General features: G+C 33.1%; 2 protein-coding genes and 2 long non-coding RNA genes across 8 annotated transcripts in view; 1 reads left to right on the forward strand and 3 right to left on the reverse strand.

The window, feature by feature from the left end:
- Positions 1-9,227, reverse strand: part of LOC128175284 (neurofilament heavy polypeptide-like) — a 20,094-nt gene extending 10,867 nt beyond the window's left edge. For 2 of the 5 annotated variants that reach the window (XM_052840801.1, XM_052840796.1), the window contains exons 1-2: positions 9,070-9,227; positions 1,296-1,403 (exon numbers count right to left, since the gene is read on the reverse strand). The gene's annotated coding sequence lies outside the window, so the exon portion shown is untranslated. Of the gene's footprint in view, positions 1-1,295; positions 1,404-3,506; positions 3,693-5,055; positions 5,292-7,266; positions 7,400-9,069 lie in introns of those variants that run through there. The other 3 variants (XM_052840798.1, XM_052840797.1, XM_052840800.1) reach the window with 3 other exon arrangements.
- LOC128175286 (uncharacterized) overlaps positions 5,267-24,395 on the forward strand; it is a 27,712-nt gene continuing 8,583 nt past the window's right edge. The window contains exon 1 of the long non-coding RNA XR_008242660.1: positions 5,267-5,395. This is a non-coding gene — a long non-coding RNA (uncharacterized LOC128175286). The remainder of the gene's footprint in view (positions 5,396-24,395) is intronic.
- LOC128175287 (uncharacterized) lies at positions 12,767-14,774 on the reverse strand. Its single transcript, XR_008242661.1, has 3 exons — positions 13,743-14,774; positions 12,935-13,016; positions 12,767-12,850 (listed from the first exon to the last, which is right to left on the reverse strand). It is a non-coding gene; the product is annotated as an uncharacterized LOC128175287 (long non-coding RNA).
- The window catches only part of LOC128175285 (kelch domain-containing protein 2-like), a 14,435-nt gene continuing 6,673 nt past the window's right edge, over positions 16,634-24,395 (reverse strand). Inside the window, exon 11 of the mRNA XM_052840802.1 lies at positions 16,634-17,725. Coding sequence (XP_052696762.1) covers positions 17,466-17,725 — 260 coding nt within the window. The 3' untranslated portion in view covers positions 16,634-17,465. The remainder of the gene's footprint in view (positions 17,726-24,395) is intronic.

Below are 24,395 nucleotides of genomic sequence, written 5' to 3' on the forward strand. Positions count from 1 at the left end.
ACTATCTATGACAGCCCGACCTAGAGTATACTAGCCTCCAGTCTGTGCATCACACATAAAAGTCTGCTTTGCACACTTTATCTTTGTGTCCTTGCTAGTGGCAAACAACTTATTACTGTTTGTGTGTTTATATCAGAAAGATATAATACTTGTGTGTGGCCTTGACAGAGGGCCCACATCTATTACTGGTACAATGCAACAGCTGTGGGGTGCTCAGATTTTCTGATTGGACTAAAAACACTTTATTTCATATCGCTTTTTTCTTGATGCACAGATGAATTGTTAGATGTTTCTTTGTTTATTTATAGAATGTGACTCTAAGCACTGCAATACATGTTGATATACATAAATCAAGGCTTGTTTTTAAACATACATGTTCACTTATAACTTGAGTGATATATGCTGTAACCCTGACAGCTATGCACATCAGATTATACCGGTTAATGTCTTTAGTCTGCCAAGCACTGGTGCACGGTACATGTACTTGGCATGTTGTTTATGATAGCAAGCCATGTGATCATTTCTTTTTTAGTTCATCAGTCGAAAACAGTGTGGACATGACATAAAATGAGCCAAGCTTATTCTTTTCTGGTCTCTTTTTTTTTGTTCAGCCCCCCCCCCCTTTCCTTTCTATGCACAGTTGACTACTACCCTACAACACCTTAATATCGAGAAATAGTTTACATCTTCAAAGTACTGGTATGTATATTGAATAAAATGTACATGTTTCTTACAGGATATTAAGCTTCCATGGTATAACATACATTGTACTTATGTTAAAGAAGCAAAACAAGCAAGTCTGCAAGTATTGAAGTCCATCATGGAAAAGAGCATTAATTTTTTTCCCAATTACTCTCTAAAACAGCAGGAGCTAGGAAAGAATATAATGTTTGAATGCAGTCCCCGAGAACATTGGTATCAAATTAGGTACCAATATAACCTAGCCATTTCATGACAAAATACTTTTAATGTCTCTGTCACAAGATGCATGCTTCTCCATTATTATATTAATGATCGATTTAAAGGAGTTTGGCCTGAAAACAACCCCTGAAAGTCAATATCATTACAAAGTTGCTCAATCTTGGTTTACTAATGCCAAAAAATTGATTTGAGAAACATGAAATGAGCCCATGGTAGAAAATTATCTTTGGGATAAACTCTTGTCCAACAGCATATTATCTGACATGGTTAGGGCAATTTCTTTTCTAAAATCATACGTCATATTCTGAGATCAAAAAGCACTTAAAAAAGTGAATCATATAGCAGAGATAACATAGATAAACATTGATACATACTTGTCTGCGAATAAGAGTTCCTAATTGGTGTACACACTTCAGCTATTTTCCTTCTCCCTCTGAATCTGAGACCAAATAGAGATGACACCAATAATATTCCTTCTTGCTCTGAAAACAAATCCAATGAAAAATTAATTTAAAAGTCCCAAAAGAGTGAAAAAAAATAATCATAGATGTCCTAGACTTGCAAAGATTGACACTAGCTCACTGGGGGCAGCTCACAGAGTGACCCGATCAAGTTACAGATTGATACAGAATTTATTTATCCAAAACTGGGATAAGTGACCCACAAGGCCAGACCCAGAGAGTGAAGAGTGCTGCGATGGTTTATCAGATGGCAAATCCTCACTCCCGATTCAGAGATTCCTCACTCACATCTGTTCATCATCAAAAATGTTTTCATTATAATAACTTTCTCTCTCATGTAACGGCATTCCTCTCTCTGAGAAACAGGGGCTACAAAAAATGCTTCCTTTTCAAAGTCTTTCAGGATGTCATGATAATAAGTTGTGCAGTCAAACTTACTCAGGCTAGAAGAACAGAGAGCCTTGAAGGTTTACTAATCTTCTCTCATGAAACTTTGCAACTCTTAAATGCAAACAAATAATTGACCTATATACACATGTACATGTATCTTATTTGACAAATATTTTAAATAAAAATAAAATTTACTTCCTTTAATCAATTTAAACTTATTTGACTATGATGATTGCATAACTTTTATTTTCAAAATTAAAGTGTAAGAGAGAATATGTACCATATGGAGAATGAGCATTAAAAATTAGGTCAATAATAGCAGACAAATCTGTTCTTGTTTCTGACCCCTAAAGTGTCCCCAAATTCAGAGAAAAATTGCAAAAAATCACAGTTTTACACGTGTTTTACGTATTGGAAGGGTATTGGAAGGCTCTTGAAATAATTAGTGTTGTACAGCCTATAGAGTCCTTTGTTACAAGTAAAATGAGCAGAGACTGACAGCATCCCATTCCTCAGGAGAGCCTGGGACTCAAACATCTGTCTGCCATACACATGTTGACTGCCAGCAAGGGGTTCACTTACACTGGGGGCATGTCAGGGGAACTAGCTGACACAATATGGGCCCTATCTCTCCCTCATCCAGTAGGAACTAGCTGATGACAAGACTGATAGCCAAAGAGATGGCATGAGGCAGACAGTGAAATATCGGCTGTTTGATTCCATACAATTTCTACTCCTTGTGTGATTCTCGGGTTAAAATAAAAGCGAAGATGCTGTGTTGAATTAATTGCAGTAACAATATAAACTTTGGAATTTAATAAATACAGTACTACTATCTCCCTGCATGATATACTTGGGTTCCTTGAGACACAAATGTCAGCAGCTAGCAGAAATAAAGTTTGGTCTCAAATTGAAAATAAAAAATTTAACTGGCACACTGAAACAATTAGGTTGGTAATATTTCTGAGTCATGAACTGTATTTAACATTTATGTTTGTTTAATCTGCAGAGGAAACTGTTATCAATCTACAACTATCATGCATGTGTCATTAATACGAATCACATTGCTAAGAACCTCTGTTCTCTGGCCAATTCTGACTCAAACCTAGCAAAACAATAAGATACAAGCTACATGTGCTAATGATAAATGCTAAAACTTCATCCAAAAAAACACTCTTACAAATTGTTCTATCTTTTTATATGGCAGTATCAATTTGTTGAAGAAATGCAACCCTTTTTGAACAGATGTCCCCAAATACATGGATGTTATATAATAAAGACAGGGAAAGGATGCACTAGCTTGTTAGGTTAAATACATGTACCGGTACAACTAAAAGCGTTGTTGAACACAGACAATTCTCAAAATGAGGAAAAAAAATTCTACAGATTTTTTTTTTCAAAGTAAACAAACATCATACATCGGAGGGAAAGTACATGTTGAATTAGGCTGAATCACTCAGTCAATTTTATTTACTATATACCTGTATACATGAGGACTATCCTCATGCAATCTACCCCAGTACTGCACCAACTGATATCAAACTTTAAAGTGCATAATAAAGTGCATGCCTCTTTTCCTCTTTATCTTCGAGGAGATTAAACCTTGAGCTCCTTATTACGGGGGAGGTAAATTTTTAGCAAAAAGATTTTTCATCAAATTCACATGCAAAATCAAAATGTGCATACTCTTTACATATTACAGACCTAGCCTTCAATGAGAACAATAAAAATTACCTGCTGGTATTCACAAGAGTAAGTTCCTGGTTTGTTTACACCTGGCCAGAATAAATATAGACTAGCACACAGAGATACTGTTCAAACTGACATCCATCAGCTAGTAAGGTGTAGGGACATGAGTTACTCCTTGCAGATAGCATTAAACAACTTGTCTGATACCCTGTTTATCAATTATCAGTCACAAATTACTCCCCGCTGGTCAAGGAGAAAAAACCAACTACTGCTTTCTGTTCTTATATATATATAATTGTAATGTACAAAACAGGAAATTTTTTACAGTAAAAAAGTTGAATTTTTACAGAAAATTCAACCAACTTATTGCAATAGCTTCAACTCACTCACGTTTAATCAATGCATTTGTTAAAAGTAGGAAATTTTTTACCTTAAAACAATTATTAAATAAACAATTTTTAAAACAGCTACTGATAATTGTTCCCTATTCTTTCCTTGTTAATTCATGTGGCAGTCAAAATACATTTCAGAAAACCTTTTCGACCTACTTTTTTTATGAAAATGTTTAAAACTTAACTTCAACCTTTATGAGTGCCACATTTGGAGTACTTTATTTTAACAGGAAGAAAATAGATAAAAATTTGTACATCCAAAAGTCACAAGAGAGAGAGAGAGAGAGAGAGAGAGAGAGAGAGAGAGAGAGAGAGAGAGAGAGAGAGATGTATATCCATAAACCATAACCATGGCCATTATCTATATGTATCATGAGATGGTGGGGGGGGGGGGGGGGAATAGTTATTTGCAGCATGTTTTTATTGTTTACTTTTTGCTGAATATCATAATTATGATCTTAACTAATCATTAGATTCTTGTACACAACTCTGGCTTGATCATTGATACTGCTGACTGATGAAGCATGAATCACACTCTTCATCAATCCTTTCTTAGCTCAAGCTGCTGAGCTGGTTTAATTTAGCCAGTGAGAAAGTCAACAATTAGGAAGAGAAGTAAATGAGTTTTTAGTTACACTGATAAACCACAGTCAATTGATAGAAGATAATTGTGCGAATGAGTCATGTGACACACTTGATGCTGTGATGATGTTTCCCCTATCCTAAAGGTCAAAGGTCAAGTTGTCCTCAAAATGCTGTTGCAGAGCACCATTGAGCATGCAGAATTAGTCATGACAGTGAGCTAATGGTCGGAATGATGTTCTAATTGAAATAAGTTGAGTAGACACAAGCTTATGACTCAAAGCTACTCAGACTCAGCCATTTAACATTTACATATGTAACACATTTTCCTGCCGTGTATTTATCCAGGAAGGCATTTAATCCTTTCCATTGTGACTACAAACATGACAATTTAACCAGAGCAGCTTACAAATTAGTACTGGAAAAATATTTGTCCAATAAAGTTGTAAAGACTATATTATTAAGGCATGCTCGACCGATCTCCTTAATGTAAACATTTCTGAATCACAGCAAATTAATAGTCTTAAAAAGTATAAAACAGTGCTACATGCTTTATAATTATTGATTGCACCTATAAAGTATATAATAATGGTTAAAATCTGTTTGTGTAAAACAATTACCTGCTAAGTATTTACATAAGTCCAAATTGAACCACAATACAAAAAATCCCTTAACAGCAGTTGTTATTGGCCCAACAAGCAGAAACAATTACACTAGTGCATCCTTCCACAACAAATGTCAGAATCCATACAATAATGATGTGGCCCGAGGGCTGAATCACACGCAGGCCACTCTACAAATTGCTCATCCACATTAATCTATACATTATGTTGGATTTGGAGTCAGAAGGCATAGATTTGACTGTCACAAGCAAATACCGACAAAATAGGGGAGGATCCTGTGAGATAACACAAGGGACTCAGAATAATTAATCTACACTGGAGAGACTCGGCTGAAGGTGTAAGAGGAAGATTTTTTTTACTATTATATCAGTTTTATTTCAATGAGAAAAAAAGGTGTTAAGGAAGTACTCCTTTCATCTTCCTTATCAGAGCAAGAGCAAGCTTAAAATTACAAGGGTTAAATTAAACATGTAGTTGTAAATGGTTTGTTATATGAAGTTGCCCCAATATTACTGCTGAGTCAAAGCTAGGACGATTATCATGAAAAATTTAACTTGGCAAGATCCTTTGCAGCCTTTTATTTTTCTACATCCCCCATTTCAATATCACAGAAATTCAGTTCAGCTTGAATATCACAAATTATCAAACTACTCAAATAAACATTTATCACCATATCTCTTTGTAGTTTCTTATATACCCAACAGGTGATAATAGGTGTAGATAAAGATAAATTCTCAAATATTTCTATGCATCAGAAAATGAAGAAAATATAAAAATACACATTAGCACAAAAAATGCCCAGTAATTCAGGCCAATGTTTCAAGCTGAGTGCTTGTGGATATTTTTATTATGCAGTTCTCTCTGAGGATTTGAGGACTGAATCAATACTTTTACTCCAGAAACTACATATGGCTCTATATCTCTCCAGAGATTAGGGCAAAAAACTCATATTCTCCCAATAAAAGGATACTGATGGCAATTTGATTAAATCAGTAGGAAAATATAGCTCTCACATTATTGTACTTCTAATAGGTGTACATTCAGCACTATTGGTTTGCAATGATACATAATTTTTCACATATTGTCACTAATATCTATTTGAAATTGAAGTTAAATTCACTTCATATTGTCAATATTTAATGAGAATAGGATCCCCTGGTCAATGCACTTATAATGACAATTTCAGAGAGTGTAGTTGACTATTTGATCATTATAATTTGAAACTGAAAACATTTCAACATGGCCAATTTAAGGTACACATTGCAAATATTGTTTGTAAAATATAATAGGAGATGGGTTAATTGGGGTCACAGAAGACAAGGCAATTAACAGGTGCATGAATGAGTATAAAATATCACGCTACATCATTTCAACAACAAAAACCCCTGTCACCTTTTTACTCAAGGTCTCGTAAATTTTCATGGTCATACCCATCACCACCCCCAGAGAAACATTAACTTGTAATGTCACAAATATATCATCTAGTACACATCCAACCATTATACACTGAAAGAATGTGGACAAAAATGTGTCAAATGGTATAAGAAATTTGCCATGTGGATGTAAGTGACAATTAATAATTTTCTGAATGAATGTCAGTGATCTGGGTTACAATGCAGCCTCAGAGAAATTCCCCAGATTCCACTGAGCTTCACCTATTACTGGCACCACAAGTACAAAAAACCCTTAAAAACCACACTCCCCTGAGCAGATGAAAAAAATTTCCACAGCTTGATAAACTAAATGAGGTGTGTAATACGATGTACTGACCTTATAAAGATCAAAAAGCAAGTAACTGCATTTGCTGATACATCAAATTATCATTCTTAACCTAAATTTACCAATTAAATGATATCAAAATACACAGTACAGGTTTTTACACCACAGGTACAGAATTTCTATCCTCTACTGATGATGTATGTCCAATTCCTTGATGCATTCATGTATTTTACACAAAAGAGATTTTAAAATGCAAATAGTAGTACAAAGATGATGATCCACTGTTTAATACGGGCCTCTCTGAATATCATTTTTATCAACCTGCCATCCTCATATATAACATTTTCTTCCTCCTCTAGACACACGGTATATTGGTATACAAGACCTCAAAATGTTCACAACAGTTAAATTAAGTACTTTTTCTCTGTGGCTATACACATGAATGCACTAGCTTGCACCAATAGATATTGCACTGAATTTGTGGCCTACCTTAGACTGAAGGAACCCCAGAGTATGACACTCCTAGTTCACTGTTACTCAACAACACTGGCTGATCTACATACCATAGGGGAGTGCTATATTGTATTACAAGTATACACATATTGGCTGTCAGGAATTAGTGGTCCTGCCACTTAACCTTTGATCTGATGGGATATCTTCACAAACATATTCACAGTCGTTAAATTAATGAAACAAAAATTAAGAGTATCAGCTACTTTGCAAAAAGTAAGTTTGTATATTTTTGAATGTTAGTCAGTTTACCAAACAATTAAATAGTGGTGTCCCATGGTGGATTACATGGATGTATGTACACATGAGGTTCGGGTTATATAAATATTCCTTTCTTCATACACAGAACCTTTACCTTTTTTTTCCAATATGAAAATAGAATCAATGGCATCAGAAGCTTTTCGAAAGAGGGTGAGGGGTTGGGAGACAACTAAAGTGTCTAACGAGTCAAAATGCTCTCTCGTCCTCATATACAGGACAAGAGTGCTGTAGATGCAATCATATTTAGTGAAGAGTCAGTCAGGAAATGAGAAAATTAAATCATATAAGGAAGCTTAGATTAAAAAATTCCTTTGAACTTCATAAAGCTATCTATTGTGGTAAAGCAAACAATCCAAAAATACACCAAACACATTCTCTTTGTAAAGTATGAAGCGTCATCCTGAATCCTGATATCAAAATGTAAATGAAGTAAATGATCCTATTTGTCTTCACAAATAAGATATCATAAAAACCATATTAATTTTGTCCATTGATTGGAATGCTAAGTCAGCTACAATTGTGCATATTAAAAAAAAACCTGCAATATGTGCACAAAACCCAACCAATTTCTTCAAAACAAATGACCTGATATTTTTTTTTCTATCAGTGATATCATTGTCCCTAGTCGGTACTCGGGAGAGAGCAGCAGCTTAAGTTGTCACAAGTCCTGGAATGTCAGTGTTTTCCCTAGACGTTATTGACCATCAGAGAACAGAACAAAAATCAATAGACCTCTCCCAAAATGTCTGGCTCAGTAGTTGACCTACATGACAACAGCTTAGGGTTATCAGACTTTGGTTGTGTGCAAATTAATGCTCATGTAACTGATGACAAGATTATTTCAGTGATGCACCAGCTTGCAAAAATCAGACAAGGATATGCAGACACTTGAATGAGGATGTTATTGATGATACATGAATATGTAACCACATTTTGACATAATTTGCATTCATAAAATTAAAGCTGTGCAGCCTATCAGTCAAAGAATAATAAATGAGTTCAAAGGTTGCTTTACACCCACAAAGAGGCTGTAGTAACTGCTCTGTAGCAGGGTGTGGCTGGGCGAAGGCCGTTAATTGAATATTGCTAACATAGTGCAGGGTTCACCTAAGGGCCGCTATAATAAGCCATAGAGCTCCACAATGATCAATGCACATATGTTACAGATGATGCATTGAAATCACTTTACATTATTGTATATACAATGCATACAATGTATACATCTATATATATACAATGTGCAGCAGTGAAATTGGTTTTACAAAAACTTGAACAAGTTCAAAAACACATTTTCACAACAAAACTATAACATATATTTCATTTTTCATAAAGTAGATAGAAAAACTGCGGAATTTTCTCACAGAAAGAAAATTGAAGTCAGTTCAGTTTTTAAGGCTGAAAACATTATACATGTACAATTAATGAAAGTTCAAGTGTTCAGAAATGGATACAAATCATTTGTTGAAAGGTATTTGATAAAATCAACAGAGTAACTTATAAATATACATACATGCAACTTACCCTAGGGACTATCAGAAATACTGTCAAAAGACATAAAATCCTGGCTGTTTACAACATTTAACAACAATCCTGTTGCTCTGGTCGTTAAACAGGAAGGAAGCGTGTACACAAGGAGCTCAGCAATGGAGTGAGGATGTGAATTTAATAATAGAAATTAATCGTACTCATCCACAGGGCAAAGACAGAGCTCTACAGTCTCAGTGTAGTTTTCTCCTACACTGGTTTACATGTAGCAGCGAGCGGATAGGCACACCCTATGACAAAATCTCCACCACTCAGTCAGTCTCTACCGTTCAATAAATAGCATTAGTCATCTACAGGTTCACACACCTTTCTTTATATACCTAAACAACAACCAGTTACATGTATTGTTTGTCAAAGCACAAACACATCGCAGCTAGACTGATTATAACAGATGCTCCTGATGAATTCCAATATTTTGCTTGGTCTGAGTCTCCAGATTGTTTGCCCACAGCCAGACTTTCCTCTTTCCTGTTGAGCTGTGGTTAGGAGACTAATCAAGATTGGTAAACTGATACTTTAATTACAATGGCTGTTAGACCAGTTTTTTTCTTGTCTCCTTCATCGATTGACCTCTGAAATAGATATCCTTTTATCACCTGCCATTGAATGTGCTGATTCACCAATGGTTGAACACTAATTAACAGATGCCAAAAATTATTGGCAGTTTAATGCTTCAAATTGATTTATTTCGATCTATATTGAAGATTTCTAGTTCTCAATTTTAATCAAATATTTCACTGAATTCTAAGCATTCTCATTTGATAGAACATGTTTATCTTATGTGTTTTCAGCGTTCATTTAAATTAAATTCTCTCTCTCCTCTCTCTCTTTCTCAGTTGAAATAAACATTAATGTGACATATCCTGTTAATGAAATTTTATCTTTATTTAATATGTACTCTACATCATATATTTTCCTGTCCATTAAAACAAATATGATACTATGATAAGAGGCATTATTACATGTAAATCTGATCTACTTTTAAGGAAAAGTTACACATTATCAATTTGCCGATCCAACTACAATGCAGACAAAGGAAATCTGATCCATCATATCCAACAGTCATTTCAACACATACATTTTCGACAGTGTATTGTCATTGGTATTGATATTATAAACTTGTAGTTAAAACAACTTGAATAAGCAAATCCTGTCATATGTATATAGCCAAACTCTTTTCTTCCTGCATACAAATTAGCAGTGCCCTTTATATATCCTATTGTAATATCATCCCATAACAATATCTATTGAAATTACCAGATCAATAAATCCTACTATATCAAAATCTTCCAGATATATTGCCAACATCAGCAATGTTCTACATTACCCCTACTGAAACCGAGATTCTACAAATACAGCAGAACTACCAATTAGACTCTTCAGAAAATCCTATTGATTAACCCTGCTGTAGATTAAACTTGACAAATTTCCTAGTAACATTCAAATCCTTCTTAACAAATTCCTCCTTTTAAAGTAGCCAAAATCAACCATTTACAGCAAATCTGGCTAAAATTATCTTCATCAAATACTACAGTAACTGATATTTGCCTACTTCAGCAAATCCTAATGAATCAACTGAAATCTTACTGTAAAAATTCCAGGTTTTCAGTACATCAAAAGTTATAGTGATTTGCTACTTGTACTGAATTAAGCCTCCTTAGCAACCTCTTCACAACTTAACCCCATTAGTAAATGTTCCTGAAACAACCCAACAACTGTCACCACCTCCCCCCCCCCCTTTTTTCCTAATACCCAACAGAAATATCCCCTATAAAGTAACAGAAAACCCACTTCAGCAAATTTTGCTGAAATCCCATCAACACCCACTATAAATATAGAGAAGAACATTTATCTCAATCTTAGATTTTTAAGTATATATTATAAATATAAATTTAACATCCTGTTATATGTCCACTTCTCATGATTTTTACATGGTTAGACAGAGGACACATCCTGTATTCTCTTCCTCTTGTACCTTTTCTTAAGTTAAAAGCAGTAATGGGAGAGAGAGAGAGAGAGAAAGAAAGAGTATATACACTAACATCTTAATGTTTGTAAAGAATTTCCATATCAACTCCCCCTGCCAGTAAATAAATTGTCAATTTCTAAAATATGCATTTTATACTCTTTAAAGGACAGTATTTAAGGAATAAATATTGTACCTTTAGTTTTTCAAAGCAAGCTAATATGTTTATCAAAATTTTATCAAATGCTGTAAAATCAAATCATGCCTCAAATTTTTATTAACTGTTTACTAAAGCTGATATAACACTGTCGGAAGGAACATATATATTTATATCGTGCTTTAGAAAAATGTTACATTTTTCTCTGGTGAATCAGCTTTTTCTCTAAAAATTCCCTCACTTTTTAACATACAGCCTCCTTGTTTCTCACTTTATCTGCAGGCTTGCACTCCCAGACAGACTGTATAATAAGCTGTTAAGAAAACTCTCATTAATCCCCTTCAGATTCACCCTCCGTGATAAAACAAAGGCGAAAAGCTGTCATTCCATTATCTATAGAGATTTGACTCTTAAACAGAATTGTTGTCTAGATAACAGGACTCCAAAAAGCTCACAATGTGTTTTGATATTAAATCTCCCAGAAATTTGAGAATTGTTCACTTTTTTTTTCATTCAAATGATGGCCCCTGGTATATGATTACCGCTATTATAAATGTACTTTGCAATAATTCTTCGTAATGTTGGTGTTGAATGCTCAAATTCTAAATAGAATTAGGCCCATAGGCTTTATTGCTTACATGAGATTAAGGCAAAATTGCTCTTAAATCCATGGGAAAAGAATGCCTTGCAATACGGTACACTTTGTTTTGCATATCGAAAAGCGATGAACCATGCATCTTGGCATCAGTCTGACTCTGAGTGAATAGTAAAATAAGATGAAAGAAGGAATTGTTTGGGGTTTTTTTAAAAATATTTTTTCAAATCAACTTGTTTCAATAAACAAAGCCTCATAAACAATTTCTTGAACTGTTTATCTATTGGAAAAGCTAACAACAGTGACAGGTGTCCAAGTAGCATTGTGGACAATACACTCGCTTGTCCGAGTTCGATCCCCGCGATCAACAGTGGCTGTATGTGATATCATAGGGTATGGCTGTTGCCTGCTTGGACACGTGGGTTCTCTCTGGGTACTCCGGCTTCTTCCCACACCAATGACCCTTTCGCGCTAACATCCGTGCCAACGAGAGATATTAATATAAGTTGTAGAACTTGCTTATCAATCGTTGTAAAATAAATGAAGTTCAGTTCAACAGTGACAGTTGAATGCTCTTCTTCATGACATTGTGTATCTTTGTGAAGTTAAAATATTTAAACTAAGTTTTAAAAATGGATTTAAAAATAAGCTAAGTATTTCAATGCTCATTATCCATCAATATCTTTGAATAAAGTTTAATAGATTAAAATATCTGGAAAAGTTTATTCCAAAATGAGCTAAATGCAAAGAGTGATAAATAAGACAGACAGAAAATGGATATAAATATGACAAACACTTTACCATTTAGGTGCATAGAGGTTTAAGAGAATCGATGATAAGGTTACTTAAAGTCAAAATAAGAAATTGACAATTATGCTCCATATTAACATTCAATCCTATACCAACATGTTTATCATCATGAAGTTGCAGTTTCTGAATTGACACAAAATCTGTTACCTTTATAGATAATATTCCTAGACATCAGGTAATTAAATGTTGGAATTCTTGGCCAGGAATCAATAACATCTACCTCTAGAATCTGAAAAAAATATATTGGCTATTTTGTAATAAGAAAAAAGTAATAAATATGACATATCAATTTTCTACTTTATAATTTTCATACTATATCGTGGTTTATGGCGAGAAGCATCTCATGTTGATCAGGCTTGCCACAAGAATGTGTTCAGAGGACATGACCCACCTTTCTATACTTAAGGTATTCGATGTATAACGACCACATTTTGTACCTAATAAATGAATGGTCCAATATTCTTAATCATGATATCATTTTGAAGGTGTTATCAAAATAAAATACTCCACCAAAGGAATTTTCAAAATTTTGATTAAGATCGAACTAATTACACCTTGAATTTTGCATTGAAGTCTATGGGCAACATAAGTTTTATTAAGATATTGTGAAAAGTAACTTATAATTTGCAAAACTCTTTTGGTTATTACCTGTATAAACTGTCTCTTTATTAAAATATGAAATAAAATTAATAATTTACCGCAGATATTTTGACGAAATTAAATTTTTCTTTTTTTCATCAAGGGGAGATAACTCTTTAAAAAATCTTAAGATGCAAAATGACCAGCTCTTAATATGTTGTCTGTCATGTGAATTTGGTTCATTTCACTTTCATAGTTATCTAGCAACACATATTTAGCTAGTTCAAAATGATTCAAAATTGTTCAATATCCCTTCATTATACATTGAATACCTTAAAAGAAATGTAACTTGTATCTTTACACCTTACTTTAAAGTAAAATAAATGATGAAAGATGGAGTGATTTTTCCACATTTTTTATCATTAACAACAGTTATAATCATGAGAAATTATTGGTCTGTTTATTTAAAACTAGTGCAATAAAAGATGTAGAAATAAACTCAAGGTGATTCAGAAAATAAGGCTTGAGAAATTTTGACATACCAATATGTAGCTTTGAATCAAGATGAATAAAAGCTGCTTCATCTTACTTGAGTGAACTACAAATAAAACCCGAAATTGTGAAGTTATAGTAATTGCATTGATAGTTAAAGGTTAAAAGTGACAAAGTTTAATTGCTCTTACCAATATATAACTATGCTAAGATTCAAGAAAAGTATCATAAATTTTAATAGATTATTTCTACCATATCTGAATCTTGGAAAGGCACCTTCCAGTCTTGAAGTCTTTATAGAGTACTGCATATCTTCTGGCCATTTACAATTTCCTGACCAATGAAGTGCTGTATAAAAGAACCAACACCATCCCACTATAAAAAGTAGGAGAAAATGGCAGTGGATGAGATAGTCATACACCTAACCTCCAAACCAAGGGTAGCAATGAGGTGGACACCAACTAGAAAGAGAAAAACAGGCAGACCAAAAGAGACCTGAGAAAGAAATGAAGGACAACAACAGTCTAGAAATGGACACAAGACAGACCAGTACATGTATTGAAGTCTCTTGTGATGGCCTGAAGTGCTAACCAGCACAAAAAGGACTATAAGTAAAGAAGTAAAGTTTCTTTGAAACTGACCATACAACATGGATGATGTGAGGACAAAAAAACCTCTGCTACTGGGCTTCTACAAGTATATTTCAAGTCTCTTTGCCTGTGATAACACTACATATCGATTTGGTACTATATAACCCATAACTTCAAATGACACCAAATTGAGGTGCCAGCGGGGTTTGCTTATTTATATTTCAAAATTTAATTGTACGATGGCTTAAAATTATATTAATATAAGTAATAAAGAACCATTCTTTGAATACTATGAGGTGATAATTTCAATTGGGGAATGATCAATTCTATCATAAAGCCCTTTGGGCTTTATTGGATTTGATCATGCCCAGACCAAAATTATCACCTTATAATACTCAAAGAATGATTCCTTATTCCTTAAATCAAGCAAACTAATGAAATTCAAGACCCTTGGATAAGAGCACTATTCAACATTATATGTGAATCTAAATTTCTAAATAATGGTCACAATAAAACTTTGAAAAGTACTTATTTCTGTGGTTTTGTATCAATCACGCAAAAATAAAATCACAAGCACAAAACTAGCTTTCAATTTCTTATGGTTTAAAATGGCCAGAAAATGCAAGATTTAAAATCCATGAGGGGACTTTTCACAATTTTGCTCTGATATTAGTTCAGAATCCTTGCATTTATAGGAATCTACAGTATGACAACACAAAAATACATTTACTTCAAACAAATATCATCATTCTAAGTCTTTGATCAAATCAAAGGGCATTATGTTTCCATTCCCTAATAAGGAAGATACATGTCAAATCATTTTACCATTTCATTTTACCATAGATTCATATCTCAAGAGGCCTCACATTATTATTTAGTCTACCTGATCTTGCAATCATTATGTTAAAATTAGTTATGTATTTTTACCCCACCCCCTCCTCCTCATTCACCAGTAAGTAATAGAATGACTTTTATCAATGATTATATACAGACAAATTAGAAGACTGTAAGATTAATTGAAATCACTTCTTCACATCATATAGTAAGGTTATAAGAAAATAGTTTGATGTCGCCTAATCAAAATAAGCAGCTGAGCTTTTCATCGTATAGAAATGCAAACATTCAAGTAATGGTCAGAGCATATGTATTTGTTGGTGATGAATCTACATGTCATTCATTCACAAATGAATTTCTGTCAACTCTTTCAAAGAAGCAACCATAATTTTCCTGTTTTTAGATGTTTGGGTGCAACTTGTGTTTAACAATTTCCATTATTCCACAGATAAAATAATTGCTTAAGGCTCAAATAGTAACAAAATTCAAGAATATTTTTACTTCTTACAGTTGTATTAAAACTAAGGCTAACCCATTAATTTCTTACATACTACATAAACTCTATACATGTACATTCAAATGTACTTGCATGACTATCTTTTCTGTATCACTGAAACTATATTAAGGTGGTATGGGACATCTCCATATTGTGACATACTTCCTATGGAAATAAACAATAAAATCAAGTATAATTTTATATTAAATTCTTTCTTTTCCAAAATTGATACTGTAGATTCCTTATTTTACACCAGTACTTAATTCTGCGATTAAACCATTCTCTGCCGAATTGCAAGAATATAATATCACAAACAACAAATTCTTTACAGTTTCATTCAGTTTACATCTGTCCAAAAAATAAAAGCGAGATTATAAAACCTGCAAGATAAGTTTCTTGTGATTTCAAGCGGATATGAATTACTTGCATCCAATTAGGAATCTACAGTACTACCAACATAGCCAATTGGGTTAGATCGTTAACTACAAATCTGTAAGTCGTGGGATCCCACAGGGGCTTTTATGATTTTTACCTTTCCATAATTTTTTTAAATATATCTTTTGGTCAAATATTGTAAAATATGAAAAATCTAAACCGGTGAAAGTATTTAGATTATAATACACCTTTAATTACAGTAAAACACACTTATAACAAAGTGCCAGGGACTGGCGGTTTTACTTTGTTATAAACGTTATTCAGTATATCTGTCAAGTTTACAACATGAAATAAAGTCACATGGAATGAAAATCACTTCTCTGTAAGCGTCAATTCATTATAAGCGTGTTCGCTTTAACCATGTTTTACTGTATCCACCTTAATAATATGAACAGGCATCCCATACCACCTAAAGAGATGCTCAAATGCTGCTACATCTCATATGTACAAAATAGTTTCTTCATGTGTATCTACTCACATCATAAATACATGTCCAATGGACATTGTCCATAATTCAGTGCCAGTTAAATCATAAACTGTATTATTATTGTCTTTCACAAATAATCCTAAAAAACTTTACAGAAAATCATGTTCAGTATTTTATTTCATAAAATGAGATGCTCCTCAGAGCCCTGCATACATCCATTCTATATTTCTTTTACCACACATAATACAGTTAGGTTAGTACATGTATAAGACATCTACAGCTGCCATATTAGGACTGCATAGTAATGATCAACTATAAAAATGTGCAAAATGCACAATGTAGCAGTGAACTTGCACTTAATTTTGATACTTAACAGAAAAGAATTAATAAAAAATAATTTGATTGCTTCTATTCCTTAATTAAATCATCAACTAACAAATCAAAATTGTATTTCATACATACAAATAAATAAAACATACATATAAGCCTACATGTGAGTACAAAGGAATATCCGAATATCAAATATTGTAGAAAAGTCTTCATATTTACATGCTAGTGACCACATCAGGAATGTAACTATAAAGCAGAATTCAAATAAATATATATGGTATCCCAATTTATCTATTTTGTAATTAAATTATTGTTTACATATCTATCAAATGTTATACAGATTATATTCCTTCAAAGCCCACCTACAGTATGTGCAGTTACCTGCCCCCTAAACAATGTACAAGTGCAGAAAATACACTGCTAACAATTAATTCCATGCAAAAAAAATTAATTCCCATAGATAAAATATCTGATAATAATGAACTTCCTAGATTATGAATATACAGCATTACAATGAAGGATGGGCATCATTTCCTTTTTTCAAAGTCAAAATCAATATCTCATAGAGACATTTCTATATCTAAGCCCTATAATCTAAAACTTGTGAATTAATTCATATTCCTACAATAGAAATTGAGGTAGGACTTTTGATTTATACTGATCATTGGACTGCTTCCATTTGGTTTGCTATGTTATCCAGTGGTTTTGATGTAGTGGTTACAGATTCATCCAGCACTGGGTTCAGAGGTACGCTAGCACTAATGAGATCGTGGAAGAAAGCTCCGTCATTATCCCCACCCCCAAAGATCAGCACCTCATCCTGCTCCTGGTTCTCGTGGTAGTACGGTAGGGACAGGGACTGGTGCCCACAGCGGGGGATAGGTGTGGGGTCAAGACGGATCTTCATCCAACTCAAAGTACCTGTCAATGTGAAAGGAATCCCATTATCTACCAGAGATTATTTAGGGATTACTTTTTAATAATATCTCTACATTATTTTTAGATAAACCAAATCAAACTGAGTACAAGAGAAAAGCTGTCAATGTGACAGCAAACCGGGTTTTCTTTTATGTGAACTGTATCCATAATCCTATCAACACGTATCCAGTGAAATGGAGTACCCTATATGCAACATTTTGCCAAAAAATGACTAAGTTCAAAACCTGGTATTTTTTCGATAAATTATCGGAAATTAAAATCCTTGCAATATGCACACCTCTGATATATGTACAATTGATCTGCAAAAGAACAACTTCCTATCTTGAGAACTGTAGGAGGAGTTATCCGTACAATGAGGGTACCCTATATGCAATATTTTGCCAAAAAATGACTAAGTTCAAAAGCTGGTATTTTTTTCATAAATTATCAGAAATCAAAATCCTAGCAATATGCACACCTCTGATATATGTACAATTGATCTGCAAAAGAACAACTTCCTATCTTGAGAACTGTAGGAGGAGTTATCCGTACAATGAGGGTACCCTATATGCAACATTTTGCCAAAAAATGACTAAGTTCAAAACCTGGTATTTTTTTCATAAATTATCAGAAATCAAAATCCTAGCAATATGCACACCTCTGATATATGTACAATTGATCTGCAAAAGAACAACTTCCTATCTTAAAAACTGTAGGAGGAGTTATCCGTACAATGAGGGTACCCTATATGCAATATTTTGCCAAAAAATGACTAAGTTCAAAACCTAGTATTTTTTCGATAAATTATCGGAAATTAAAATCCTTGCAATATGCACACCTCTGATATATGTACAATTGATCTGCAAAAGAACAACTTCCTATCTTGAGAACTGTAGGGGGAGTTATCCGTACAATGAGAGTACCCTATATGCAATATTTTGCCAAAAAATGACTAAGTTCAAAAGCTGGTATTTTTTTCATAAATTATCGGAAATCAAAATCCTAGCAATATGCACACCTCTGATATATGTACAATTGATCTGCAAAAGAACAACTTCCTATCTTAAACATAGGTAATCATATATTACTAAGCTCACCGAGACGGAGCATCACCCTTATGAGACATCACCTTTATAAAACCACCTTTATCATTTTATATGAAAATCATACTTTATGATCTTGGATATTCATGGATTCTGTTTTGACAAAATATCGAAAATTTTTTATGATAATCATATGTTCATATGTTAATCAATACAATGATATAAAATGAAATATTGCATCATGTCATATTTATAATATATATCATATAATACAATAAAATACCGTAATAAACAATAATGAGATATGATATTGTAACATATGATATGACATTGTATTGTGTTATACCTTATTGTATTTGATCACATAATACAATATCATAAAATATAAAACAATATAGTATCATATTACAATATCATATTACATAATACAACATAACATTGAAACATGATATTATATTGTATAATATAGTATGATATTGTATTAAATGACACTGAAACATATTTGATATATTATATGATATTATATCATATAATACAATATAATTTGATTCCAACATTGTATCTTATCAAATGATACAATATTATGTGATAAAGTAAAATATTATAAAATACATTATTATATTATACATATTGTATCATATGATACAATAATATATATTATAATATCATATAATACAATTTCATGTGATATGATAATATATCATATAAACCAATATCATATCATACAATATCGTATGATACAATATTATATAATATTACAATATCATATTATACAATTTCATGTGATATAATTCTATATTACTGAAACCAATATCATATTATACAATATTGTATGATACAATATTATAGAATATACAATATTGTATCATAGGTTACAATATAATATTTTGCAATATCTTATGTAATTGTATCATGTGATAAAATAATAAATTAAAAATACAATATAATATTACAATATTGTATCATAATATACAATACTATACATAACAATATCATGATACAATATCATATAAAATATAAAAAAAATTGATACAATATCATATCTTATCGTATAACTTTTTATAATATAACATAAGATATCATATTGTATCATATCAAACAATATTGTTTCATATCATACAATACTATATCATAGGAATCATGTTATATCATTTATCAACAAACACATCTATCTATCTAGCTGGTTTGAGTGAGGTAGGAGATTTCTTTAGCATCCTTGATAATGGAGATCAGGCTCTGCATCTGAAGCAACCTCTGCATTTAATTTATAATAAAGTTAAATCAACTATGCAAGCTATCATCTATAAAACATGTGACCTGTTCCAAAAAACTAAACCTCATCCAGCATCCGAAACCTATGGCTCAGATTCAGCATTCAAGCCCATCAGGTGCATTGGTATCATAAGACGCATCATCCATGCAAGTTTAGTGAAGTTTGGACCAGTAATAACTAAGATATCATCATCAGAGGGCACTAGCAATTAAAACCTTAACTTCCTCCAGCATCCGCAACCTATGGCTCAGATTCAGCATCCATGCCTGTCAGGTGCATCTGTATCATAAGACACACCATCCATTAAAGTTTGGTGAAGTTAGGACCTGTAATAACTAAGATTTATTTTTTAGCATCCTTGATAATGGAGATCAAGCTCTGCATCTGAAGCTACCTCTGCGATTCATTCATATTACAGTTAAATCAACTATGCAAGTTTGAAATAGTACTATCATCTATTAAACATGTGACCTGTTCCTAAAAACTTAACTTTATCCAGCATCCGAAACCAGACTCAGCATTCAAGCCTGTTAGGTGCATCAGTATCATAAGACACACCATCCATGGAAGTCTGGTAAAGTAAGGACAAGTAATAACTAAGATATCATCATCAGAGGGCACCTGTTTCAAAAACTTTATTTAACCAGCTCTTAAAACCTTCACCTCCTCCAGCATCCGTAACCTATTGCTCAGATTCAGCATTCAAGCTTGTCAGGTGCATCAGTATCATAAGACGCACCATCCATACAAGTTTGGTGAAGTTAGGACCAGTAGTAACTAAGATATAATCATCAGAGGGCACCTGCAACAAAAACTTTAACCAGCTCTAAAAACCTTAACCTCTTCCAGCATCCGAAACCTATTGCTCAGATTCAGCATTCAAGCTTGTCAGGTGCATCAGTATCATAAGATGCATCATCCATACAAGTTTGGTGAAGTTAGGACCAGTAGTAACTTAGATATTGCTATCAATGGGCACCCGCAACAAAAACTTTAACCTGCTCCAAAAACCTTAACCTCCTCCAGCATCCAAAACCTATAGTTCAGATTCAGCACTCAAGCCTGTCTTGTGCATCAGTATCATAAGGCACACCATCCATGCAAGTTTGGTGAAGTACGGACCAGCAGTAACTAAGATATTGCTATCAAAGGGCACCTGCAACAAAAACTTTAACCTGGTCCAACAACCTTAACCTCCTCCAGCATCTGAAATTTAGGACCCAGATTCAGCATCCAAGTCTTTCAAGTCCATAAGTAGGTCCAGATGCATCATCCATGCAAGTTTGGTGAAGATAGGACAAATAATAGCTTAGATACAGGACCTGCAACAAAAACTTTAACCAGGTCCGGACGCCGACGCCGACGCCACCGCCGACGCCGAGGGTATAGCATAAGCTCTCCTTGACTTCGTCTCGGTGAGCTAAAAACTGTAGGAGGAGTTATCCGTACAATGAGGGTACCCTATATGCAAAATTTTGCCAAAAAATGACTAAGTTCAAAACCTGGTATTTTTTCGATAAATTATCGGAAATTAAAATCCTTGCAATATGCACACCTCTGATATATGTACAATTGATCTGCAAAAGAACAACTTCCTATCTTGAGAACTGTAGGGGGAGTTATCCGTACAATGAGGGTACCCTATATGCAATATTTTGCCAAAAAATGACTAAGTTCAAAAGCTGGTATTTTTTTCATAAATTATCGGAAATCAAAATCCTAGCAATATGCACACCTCTGATATATGTACAATTGATCTGCAAAAGAACAACTTCCTATCTTAAACATAGGTAATCATATATTACTAAGCTCACCGAGACGGAGCATCACCCTTATGAGACATCACCTTTATAAAACCACCTTTATCATTTTATATGAAAATCATACTTTATGATCTTGGATATTCATGGATTCTGTTTTGACAAAATATCGAAAATTTTTTATGATAATCATATGTTCATATGTTAATCAATACAATGATATAAAATGAAATATTGCATCATGTCATATTTATAATATATATCATATAATACAATAAAATACCGTAATAAACAATAATGAGATATGATATTGTAACATATGATATGACATTGTATTGTGTTATACCTTATTGTATTTGATCACATAATACAATATCATAAAATATAAAACAATATAGTATCATATTACAATATCATATTACATAATACAACATAACATTGAAACATGATATTATATTGTATAATATAGTATGATATTGTATTAAATGACACTGAAACATATTTGATATATTATATGATATTATATCATATAATACAATATAATTTGATTCCAACATTGTATCTTATCAAATGATACAATATTATGTGATAAAGTAAAATATTATAAAATACATTATTATATTATACATATTGTATCATATGATACAATAATATATATAATAATATCATATAATACAATTTCATGTGATATGATAATATATCATATAAACCAATATCATATCATACAATATCGTATGATACAATATTATATAATATTACAATATCATATTATACAATTTCATGTGATATAATTCTATATTACTGAAACCAATATCATATTATACAATATTGTATGATACAATATTATAGAATATACAATATTGTATCATAGGTTACAATATAATATTTTGCAATATCTTATGTAATTGTATCATGTGATAAAATAATAAATTAAAAATACAATATAATATTACAATATTGTATCATAATATACAATACTATACATAACAATATCATGATACAATATCATATAAAATATAAAAAAAATTGATACAATATCATATCTTATCGTATAACTTTTTATAATATAACATAAGATATCATATTGTATCATATCAAACAATATTGTTTCATATCATACAATACTATATCATAGGAATCATGTTATATCATTTATCAACAAACACATCTATCTATCTAGCTGGTTTGAGTGAGGTAGGAGATTTCTTTAGCATCCTTGATAATGGAGATCAGGCTCTGCATCTGAAGCAACCTCTGCATTTAATTTATAATAAAGTTAAATCAACTATGCAAGCTATCATCTATAAAACATGTGACCTGTTCCAAAAAACTAAACCTCATCCAGCATCCGAAACCTATGGCTCAGATTCAGCATTCAAGCCCATCAGGTGCATTGGTATCATAAGACGCATCATCCATGCAAGTTTAGTGAAGTTTGGACCAGTAATAACTAAGATATCATCATCAGAGGGCACTAGCAATTAAAACCTTAACTTCCTCCAGCATCCGCAACCTATGGCTCAGATTCAGCATCCATGCCTGTCAGGTGCATCTGTATCATAAGACACACCATCCATTAAAGTTTGGTGAAGTTAGGACCTGTAATAACTAAGATTTATTTTTTAGCATCCTTGATAATGGAGATCAAGCTCTGCATCTGAAGCTACCTCTGCGATTCATTCATATTACAGTTAAATCAACTATGCAAGTTTGAAATAGTACTATCATCTATTAAACATGTGACCTGTTCCTAAAAACTTAACTTTATCCAGCATCCGAAACCAGACTCAGCATTCAAGCCTGTTAGGTGCATCAGTATCATAAGACACACCATCCATGGAAGTCTGGTAAAGTAAGGACAAGTAATAACTAAGATATCATCATCAGAGGGCACCTGTTTCAAAAACTTTATTTAACCAGCTCTTAAAACCTTCACCTCCTCCAGCATCCGTAACCTATTGCTCAGATTCAGCATTCAAGCTTGTCAGGTGCATCAGTATCATAAGACGCACCATCCATACAAGTTTGGTGAAGTTAGGACCAGTAGTAACTAAGATATAATCATCAGAGGGCACCTGCAACAAAAACTTTAACCAGCTCTAAAAACCTTAACCTCTTCCAGCATCCGAAACCTATTGCTCAGATTCAGCATTCAAGCTTGTCAGGTGCATCAGTATCATAAGATGCATCATCCATACAAGTTTGGTGAAGTTAGGACCAGTAGTAACTTAGATATTGCTATCAATGGGCACCCGCAACAAAAACTTTAACCTGCTCCAAAAACCTTAACCTCCTCCAGCATCCAAAACCTATAGCTCAGATTCAGCACTCAAGCCTGTCTGGTGCATCAGTATCATAAGGCACACCATCCATGCAAGTTTGGTGAAGTACGGACCAGCAGTAACTAAGATATTGCTATCAAAGGGCACCTGCAACAAAAACTTTAACCTGGTCCAACAACCTTAACCTCCTCCAGCATCTGAAATTTAGGACCCAGATTCAGCATCCAAGTCTTTCAAGTCCATAAGTAGGTCCAGATGCATCATCCATGCAAGTTTGGTGAAGATAGGACAAATAATAGCTTAGATACAGGACCT

This window comes from Crassostrea angulata, chromosome 3, assembly GCF_025612915.1.
Source record: "Crassostrea angulata isolate pt1a10 chromosome 3, ASM2561291v2, whole genome shotgun sequence".
Taxonomy (NCBI): Eukaryota; Metazoa; Mollusca; class Bivalvia; order Ostreida; family Ostreidae; genus Magallana; species Magallana angulata.